Source organism: Aptenodytes forsteri, unplaced genomic scaffold, assembly GCF_000699145.1.
Source record: "Aptenodytes forsteri isolate BGI_AS27 unplaced genomic scaffold, ASM69914v1 Scaffold57, whole genome shotgun sequence".
NCBI classification, from domain to species: domain Eukaryota; kingdom Metazoa; phylum Chordata; class Aves; order Sphenisciformes; family Spheniscidae; genus Aptenodytes; species Aptenodytes forsteri.
Genome location: NW_008796220.1, coordinates 2721055 through 2730646, shown reverse-complemented (window position 1 = coordinate 2730646; position 9592 = coordinate 2721055). Strand labels below are relative to the sequence as shown.

Here is a 9592-nt window from a genome sequence, read left to right as displayed (position 1 = left end):
CAGGCTGCGGGTGGGTATCTGCTTCACTGTGGACCTCCATGGGCTGAAGAGGGACAGCCTGCCTCACCATGGTCTTCACCACAAGCTGCAGGGGAATTGCTGCTCCAGCACCTGGAGGACCTCCTCTCCCTCCTTCTTCACTGACCTTGGTGTCTGCAGCCTCTCACCTCTCACATATTCTCACTCCTCTTTCCGGCTGCATTTGCCAGCCGTTTTTTCCTCCTTCTTAAATATGTTATCCCAGAGGCACTACCACTGTCACTGATGGGCTCGGCCTCGGCCAGCGGTGGGTCCGTTTTGGAGCCGGCTGGCATTGGCTCTATCAGACATAGGGGAAGCTTCTAGCAGCTTCTCACAGAAACCACCCCTGTAGCCCCCCCGCTACCAAAACCTTGACACGCAAACCCAATACAGAGGGGAACATGCAGAGGTGTAGGGAAGGACAGAATGAAATGGACTTTGCTATCGCCCTCGTGGGATTCATCTTCACAATGACCATCACCTTCCCTTTCAAGGAGTGGTTGGAAGTCAGGACTGCCGCCTGCTGTAATGGTGGGAGAGACACCTCCGGCTATGAGCCAAGGTGCGCTTGGGCTAAAAATGCCCTACTGGATTCAGAAGTACCAAACTTCTCATGTGGGACTAGAGACACAGGTATTTCATCTGGGTGTTTCAGGAAAAGCAGATGACTAAGAAAAGCCCTAGGAACGTGGCACTGCGCAGACCTCATGAGTCACTGGCGTGATGGCGATCCTGGTGGAGGGAGAGAGGTCCAGGTCTGAGATGGAAACTCCAGGAGGAGGGTGGAAGGTGAACCTCTGCAGGAGGCTGGTGAAGAAGAGGAAGAGCTCCATTTTGGCAAGAGTCTCTCCAGCACAGGTCCTCCGCCCTGGAACAAAATGCAGAACAGCCGTAAGAAAGTCAGTGGGAGCTGCTTCTTGAGCTGTTGTCAGAGGAGAGGAAGGGAGAGGAGAAGAGAGGGGAGGACTGGAGAGGGGAGAGGAGAGGAGAGGAGAGGAGAGGAGAGGAGAGGAGAGGAGAGGAGAGGAGAGGAGAGGAGAGGAGAGGAGAGGAGAGGAGAGGAGAGGAGAGGAGAGGAGAGGAGAGGAGAGGAGAGGAGAGGAGAGGAGAGGAGAGGAGAGGAGACTTCTGGGAAGAGTCTGAGAGGTCAGCTGCAATGGGAAAGTAGTCTTAGATGTCCAGTTCCCCTCAGAGCCCTAAAAACAAAATGAAAGATACCTGCTGAAAAAGGCATGAAAGCGTCTTTCTTTACAAACTTCCCCTCAGAGTCCAGGAAATGCTCAGGGTAGAAGACGTCTGGTTTCTCCCACTGGGATTTGTCTTGCAGGACAGAGGCCAGTAAGGGGACAATGTAGGTTCCCTGCAAGCCAAGGCAGAGCAGTTATTGCACCGAGGATGGTGTTGCTGTCACCATCACAGCAATGGCGAGTGTTGGAGCTCAAAACACCCACTTTAATAGGGGAACTCCTGCCAAAGTAGCTTTGAGAACCCCAGTGTGAGCAGGCATCCTTGGATGCAAGCAGGACTTGAAAGGGAGATGTGTTGCACTGGGGATGGAGGGAAGAAAAGTAGTGCAGAAGTTGTCTCACCTTGGGAATGAAATAGCCTTTGAGGGTCACGTCTGCAGTAGTCTCATGCGGCAAGTTCAACGGCAGGATATTAGCAAACCTTTGAATTTCATGTACAACAGCATCCGTATATGGCATTTGAATTCGATGCTCGATTCGTGGGGGGTTTGACCCTATCACTCGCTCTATCTCTTCTTGGACCTTTTCTGTGAAAGGAATAGGGATCATACATAGACAGATCACTTGAATGTCTCTTTCTTCTGCTAGGAATAGGGGGATGTGGAGAATTCACTTTTTGTTCAGCCCTGCTCAATGTGAAGTCACATTTGAGGTGACCTGATGAGAAAGAAGCCACTGATTGCCTAGTTTCCACTTACTCTGAATTTCAGGATATTTCATCATGAGCAGAAGGCCCCAGCGCAAAGTGATGGATGTGGTCTCCACGCCAGCTACAAACAGATTTCTCACAACCCCAGTTAAGTTTTCATTATGGAAATATCCATTGGCCTTTCCATTCTCCTGGAGATATTAAACAATAATAATATCAGTCAATTAAAGATTCAAGAAGGCACTTTTTCATTGGAGAACAGGGAAAAACTTTCATACGCATCCCTCAGGGAGGGGTTAAGTGTAAAGGATAGGAAGGTTTTGAGGGGATGCCTTGAGAAACCTGTTCTAAGCTGAGTCTTGAGATAGAGTGTTTGGATTGCTCATGCTGCCCACAAGAACACACACTCAAGTCAACAAGGGTCTTCAGCTTGGATAATGTCAGTGATGACAAGAATATTTTGGAAAAGAGCGACCAGTCGCTGGGGCCACCCATGTCATTCAATTATTTGCTTCAGAGTTTTTCTGCCCATGGGTCCTGGAGCAGAGCATCTTGCAGGATGAGATTTGTTGGGAAGAGGAACAAATTTGCTGTCAGAGCTGGGTTTTGTCATGAACTCAAGAGGTACTGGGCACTTGGCCCATGATGATATTGCCTTTACCTGCCACTAGCATCAAAAGAGAGCCTAGAAGGGTGGTTCATGTTCCCCTGTAATCCAGCAGTGAACTCATGCTTTTGCTATAGCAGACTTGGGCTGAAACCTGACGAGGCCGTACCACATAGAGGTGAGGGCTGGGTACAAACACTGACACATTTTTACAAGAACTGTAAAACTAGAGTTTTGTTGAAGCAGGTAAATGAAATCTTGTGTGAGCTGGCAACTGAAACTGAGAAATATGTACTGAAGAGTCCTGGGCCTAGAGCTTTCCCTGGGTACATCTCTATGAAGGGGGATGTGATTTTTAAAAAAGAATCAGAAATGCTATGGTACAGAAAGGGATTTTAAACTAACAGCTTCTCATACTTTGCTTGCTGAAATAGTGTTTTGTATTTTCCTGATGAATTACTGGGGACACATAAAAGATGCTTGTCTGTGATCAATTTATCTCCTAGCTGAAATGACTGCAGAGTCTTTTAGCCTGACCACAGTTTTTGGTAGGATTTTCGCACATGCTAGACCTCTGCTGAAGAACATTTGTTTATCTACCAAGCTTTGAAAGGAAAGTGAGGAGACCTGAAGAAGCTGCTAGGACTCAATTACCTCTTGTTGTCTCATGAGGAAAGTGTCAATGAAGCTCCTCTGGTCGTTTCTGTCCAGGGCTTTGAGATGTTCTGTGAAAGTCACTTTGATAAAAGCATTGATTTCTTTTACATTCTGAATAAAAATTTTGTGGTCCTTCAGGAGGAATCCAAGGACTGGGAACATGTTGTACATCTGCAAGATGCAGAGATGGTGAGGAAGAAAAAACAGCTGCTAAGCAGATGTACCATAGTTCAACAAGAAGAAGCCCTTACAGAAAATGGTGTACAGCCTTATACTCAAGATGCAATATGTTCCTTTGTCCTCCTTTTTCCCTGGCCAACTGTGTAAAATGGTTAAAATTTATTCCCTCTTACACTGCATATTAATCACACTAGTTGATGATGGCCTAGAAATCCCATGTTTGTGCATATGTCCTTGACAGAATTTCCTACCTCTCCACTCCTAGAGAATTCATCCCTCCCTCTCCACACTGGTTGGAATTGGGAGTGTCAAGTTTAAGAGGCAGTTATAGGCATTCCCACACCGATTTTGACCTTGTTGTTTGTAATGGGAGATGGGGAATAATGATCAACTTCTATTGCTAGGGGACACAATCCCTGTATCATATTACATGTTGTTCAATTCTTCATGAAAGGAGGAACTTATAATTTCCCAGGCTATGCTGCTAAGAGAAATCCATAAATAGCGACAGAGGTCCACTTTCTGCCATTTCAGGGTGCATTTGTCATGTATAGATAAATGTGTTGCAATGATCAGCGTTGGAGAGGTGTACCTCTGTATACCACTGTATAATCATGCTTTTGAATAGCAATATTCAAACAGTATGAATTACCAAAACTGACGGAGTTCCAAAAATCCTGACATTTTCGTTCACCAATGACAGGAGCCTTTTGAATGTGGGGTCTTCATAGTCATATCGCTTTCCAAGCAATATGGACACGATGACATTACCAATAGCAGCATTCATCATCATAGTCATCTCAAGGGGCTTCCCTAGCATGGGAAAAGGTGGTGCAAACAACAAAGTCAGTAGTTATTCTAATTAATTAAAGTAACATGCAAAGTCTCAGTGAAGTCTGGGACACGATAGGCACAGAGCTGGCAGGAGGAAAGGCTCCCCCATCTCAGGGTTCTCATGTCCCTAACGGCATTTTGACAGACCAGAGACTGAATGCAAGTCTTTTGTGCTCCCCTGCATTTTCTCTAAGACTATTGCGGTCCTGGGTCTTTGTGGTCTTTCCCCAGGCTGCTCTGTTTGGGCATACATGATCTTAAAGTTTCCTGGTATAAGGGAAACTCAGCATTGCCACTTCCCCCATCGGTGCCATCCTGGGCTGTCCCGTATCACCACTATTCTTTGAGAGTTGGACTGTGTCCCTTTAGGCCCTCTAGGTCCAGTCTCCTAACTCAGTAGCTGTTGTTCACTCAATCTTTCCTGCAGGGGGTCTCACTTCTACAGCTTCTAGATCCCACAGGTGCATCCTCTTTGCAGCTGGATACAGCTTTCAGGGGTTCAAGGTGAGTACTTGAAGCCTGAACTAGAATGGTGATGTAGAAATCTGTTTTTATCCCAAGTCTGCTTGGTCGAAAGAGCTACCTACTGAAGTCCTGCTGTTGGTAACTGAGCCTAGTGAGAAATAATCTTGGATGATGCTGGTGAAATGTGTAACTGGATGTTCTGCCTCCTGTTGGAAGGGGTTTCACAGACATGTGACTTTAGGGACAATCAATTTTTTAGTATAGGTATGCAAGTCTTTGTGATAGCCTTCTACTCTCCCAGTGCCACTAAATCAATCAAAGGCACTGCACATGGAGGAACAAATTACTCTTCTCAGACGTGCTGTTTGATGTCTGACTCTATGTTTGACTTCCAGTGCCTCAGTGAATGCTTTTCATTTGCATGTCAGGCAATTGCCAGGTAGAGAGACAGAGACAGACAGCTCATATAAACTCCTCGGAGCATGGATGCTGGAGAAAGGTGGATCTCTGAAAGAGTTCAGAGACTTTTCTTTCTTGACCCTTGGCATTTTTGTAGCAGGCTTGAGGAAAATAAGTGTTATGAAGGTAAGATTCCCCCCACCTTTCTGTGCCTCAATGGTGTCTGCCAGGCATCCATACTCTTCTACAACACGATCCTCTATGGCCTTCTTGCCCATTCCAAAGTCTCGTAAGGTTGTAAGAGTAAATCTTCGCATCACTTTCCAGTTTTCTCCATCAGAAAATATAACTCCTGAAATGGAAAATGAAAACACAGAAATAAAAATTTCATCATGAGAGCAAAGATTCCTCATCTGCCCTGAATCCTGGTAAAGATGAGTGCTGGCAGGAAACCTGTCAAGCTCTCAAGACATGTTGTGTCCCCACATAGAATGAAATAAGACAGGAAAGATATGTCAAGAGAAAGGTCTGAGGGAAGCAGCTGCCGTTCTGAGTTCATGAGGTGTCTGATGTGCCCTGAGACATGAGGGCTTTTGTTCAGCCTTGTTTAGAACAGGGTGTTGGAATTGTGCCTCTGGGACACCACCTGGGATGATGAATGAGCTCATTAACCTTAGACGTCTCCCTTAGGTGAGATGCATCCTCTCTCAAGAGCGCCTGTGTACTTATGTAGATTATAGAGAGTAAATGAAACCTCAAATATGGGCATCTGTTTGGAAAATCTCCCTACTTGGTGGGGGTAATCTCACCCCCCTACACACTAGAAAAGCTGCAGAGAATTCTCAGTGGCATCTGCAGAGAAGTTTTGGTCAAGCTGGTGCTGCTATTTACTCTCCTTGCACCTATCATGCTCTCTTATTCTTGCTTAGAGTCTTGTTCAAGAAACTGTCCCTAGTGAGGAAAGAAATCATTTGCAGATAGGTCAGTATTTAACAATACATTGGTTACTCAGAGCTGGTCACAAGATACAAATGTGCTCACTCTTGCTTTCCTGTCAGGAGATGACAGTCTCTCATGTCGCTATTTCCATGTTTCCCATCAATATTTATGGGAATCAAAAGATCAGGTTCAGGGTCTAACACCTGTGGGGGGGTGAAATCTGCACCAGAAGAACTCAGAGCAAGAGTGAGCTTCCTCTGGGGAAGCAAACTAAAGGCTTGGGTTATTGTTTATTCTCTCTTTAAGAGAGATTTATTCTCAAATATAAATTGAACAGGAAAATTTAAAATAAGCATTCAATAATATCAATCTCACAAGGACTATTTGGAGATAGTGCTGATGATGCAGTAGACGCTTCTCTGCCAGCTTGTATTGGGTTTATGTGGCAAGGTTTTGGTAGCTGGGCAGCTGCAAGGGTGGCCTTTGTGAGAAGACAACAGGAGACGGCCCCATGTCACCTCCTCACCGTGTCACCTCTAAGGGAAGACTCAGCTGCAGATTCAGACCTCTAAATTATATGTTTATGTGTAAATTAAGAATATTGTCTCTCCTTATCTCCGATGAATATCACCACACATTGTTCAGTTTCCCCCTCATTTCCATTGCCTCACATGCTTTGTAAAACAAAGTGAGACGTTCTGCATTCTCCTCTCCATGGAGGAAGTCTCATTCTTCTTTGCAGAAGGCAGGTGTATGGGGAACAGAACAGCACACTCACCTTTTCCTTTTCCTGCTTCTTCAACAACTCGTATTTTAGGTCTCCCTGCAAATGCATCCGCCTGGTTCACCAGAGCTTCCTTCACTGCGTCATATCCTGCTAGCACCACCATCTTCCTTAGTCCCATCTGAATGCTGAAGACTGGGCCATATGTTTTGGATAGCTAGTCAGATGAAAGGGGACAATAAAAGAAGATGATTTTCAGCAAGCTCAAAATACTTGTTTCTCAGCAGGTTTACTTTCCTGCATGGCATTGGCTTTTCATTCACTGTCCAAAAAGTGGAGGATTTGTCATACAAATGTTGGAGCTCTTGTGAGGAAAAGAATCACAATGGGGTCTGTAATCCTCTGTTAGGTATTTGAGTAACAGACTTTTAGAGGGGCTAAAGGAAAGGCTGAAGAGCAGACAGGCTTGGCCCTGTGTTCCTTTGAAGAGACAAACGGAAAGTGAATTTCTCAGTAAACATGGCAAAACCTGTTCAGTTCCCAGTATACAAATCTGGGGAATTACAAATCAGCTGGAATAATGAGTAACAACTCTTAAATAGTCTGGAGTTATGCCTTTAGGTGCAGCTGGAGTTACTGCCTTTAGTCACAAAGTGGAAGAGCTGCAGCCACAACCAGGCAGGAATAGACTGCATGGCTCACATGGGAATGAAATTGAGGAAAGCAGGTTAAGAATTGCTTCATTTTGAGTTATGAGGTAACTGCATCCACTACACGGATTCTGCAGGTAACTTTTGATTGAGAAGCTGAGAACTCATAGGGGATATGTTGGAAATGTTCCCCAACCCAGAAGCAGACAGTTTTCAAGGTGGTGGTACATCAGGGCACAGGAACTGTCTGAAACTCTTAGGTTTGCTGTTCATGGCTTTGAGGAGTAGAGCAGTGAGAGGGCCCCAAAAATCATACACTATCTGTCACACACCATCTTCCCTGAAGTCCTGGAGTTTACTGCCACCAGATGTGAAAGAATAAGCAGTGTTTGTTTGTTTCCTACTTTGCTTTGGGAAACCAGGAAAGTTCCTCCTTCATGGCGAGGATGAAGGGAGAGAACCAAGAAGCTGTTTTCTGTCAGTTCCCTGATGGCTGAATCCACCAAACAGCCTCCAGAAAATTCTGGTCTCCTCCTAAATGTTTCAGCAGCCCCTGGTGGAAGTTCCTGTAGGAACTGTAGGGCCCCTTTCTTCTAGTTACCCTTGTCTGGAGAACCCCAGCATTTCCTGTGTTCCACAGAAATAGGTCAATTCTCTTGATGTGGCTGGAAGTCAATCCCCCTGCACTGACACAATATCATGTGATAGGAAGAGCAGTTGCTGCAGATAATTAATTCTGCTGCATTTGAACCTACCTCTCCAGAGAAAAAATTGTACCCCTTTTGGGGGGGTCAGTGACTGCCTTAGACAGAGAGCTCTAAGAAAAGGAACAACAGAATTTACCTCTAGCATTGTCAGGTAAGGTCTCTTCAGATCCATGATGTGCAGATTTCCAATGATGGGTAAAGGCGTGGGTCCCGGGGGGAAGTTTTCTCTTGCGTGGCTCTTACAGACATGTTGTCTTTTCAGAATCATCAGGAGAATGAGTATGAACAATAACCCTACAGGAACAAGAGTGACCCAATCCATTGTCTTTCAGCAAAGGCTTAGCTGAGAAGATGAAAATTCAGGCAAAGAGTGCAATCTCCTGTCAGAAGTTAAGAGTTTCAAGCATTAATGGCACTTCTACACATACAGAGATATGAACTTCACCTCTAAGAAATGGTAGAAGTGCCCATCTGGGGTATTACCCTTGGAGAATCCCTACTAGGCACTCTCACCACCGTGTGCGCTCACTTTACCCTACGCTGGTTACTGTTTAATGGGTGATGTCTAAATTAGTCCTGTGTGTTGGCAGAGATTTCTGTGGGCATAAGTCCAATTAGAAACGGCAACTTAAACACTGCCTTAAACTTTGAGACTGGGAGGAGGTGGGAGAAGAAGGAAGAGGTTCTACTGGTTGCTCAGGTTTTCCCTTCTCTCTTTATGGAAGATCTTGGGGATGCCAGGTCTTGACAAGAGCAGAAGCTCAGCTGACTAGGGATCTGAGACAGTTGTGAAGATTCCTCTTGAGTAACCTCAATGTGGATTTATGGCCTTGATGCACTGTGGGTCCTATAGTGGAAAGCTGCATTGATCAGAAGTACTCAGGAGAGGAAGAACTCAGTGCCAAGCTCCTCTGAGCTAGCTGAATAATTTGTTGTGGCACACACATCTTTGTTCTAGCAGCAGTTCAAGCAGAGTGAGATGTGGGGTCAGACTGATCTGGCCAAATGGTGAGGTGTGTATTGATCTGATAGCCTCAGCTTCCTTTAAAGTGAATAGAGGGCAAGGGGCACCTTGTCTTCCAAATCCAGAAACTCAAACTGGTCAGATAATCCATGCCTTACATGTTCCTGATTTTCACATAATGGTTGAGGCTGGAAGGGAACTCTGGAGGTCATCTGGTCCAACACTGCTGCTCAAGCAGGGCAACCTAGAGCCAGTTGTACAGTAGGGCCTGTGTCTTCAGCTGTGGCAATTGCCTTTGACATCCAGCTGTAACCATTTCAGGAGGAGAGGTGGAGAGAAGAGCTTGTATGATTATCTCTGAATGGGGAGCCAAAGCTGAGCGGAGAATTGAGAAAAGATGGCCTCTGTTGGTTGAGGAAATAAGGCTGAGGTACAGTCTGACTTGTGTATCTTAGAGTCTAAGAAAGTGAGCAGCAGAGAAGGAGGTGTTAAAAGAAGCCATGGAGAAGAAACCATTCAGGGCTTTCACTGAGACTGACCAGAGAATAT

General features: G+C 45.5%; 1 protein-coding gene across 1 annotated transcript; it reads right to left on the bottom strand.

The window, feature by feature from the left end:
- Window positions 1–2: 2 nt before the first annotated feature.
- Window positions 3–8582, bottom strand: LOC103906902 (cytochrome P450 2K4). Its single transcript, XM_009288960.2, has 9 exons — window positions 8216–8582; window positions 6777–6939; window positions 5262–5411; window positions 4014–4174; window positions 3179–3352; window positions 1967–2108; window positions 1611–1795; window positions 1240–1381; window positions 3–889 (listed from the first exon to the last, which is right to left on the bottom strand). The coding sequence occupies exons 1-9, from the start codon at window positions 8399–8401 to the stop codon at window positions 702–704; spliced, it is 1491 nt and encodes a 496-aa protein (XP_009287235.1). The 5' UTR covers window positions 8402–8582; the 3' UTR covers window positions 3–701.
- Window positions 8583–9592: the final 1010 nt, after the last annotated feature.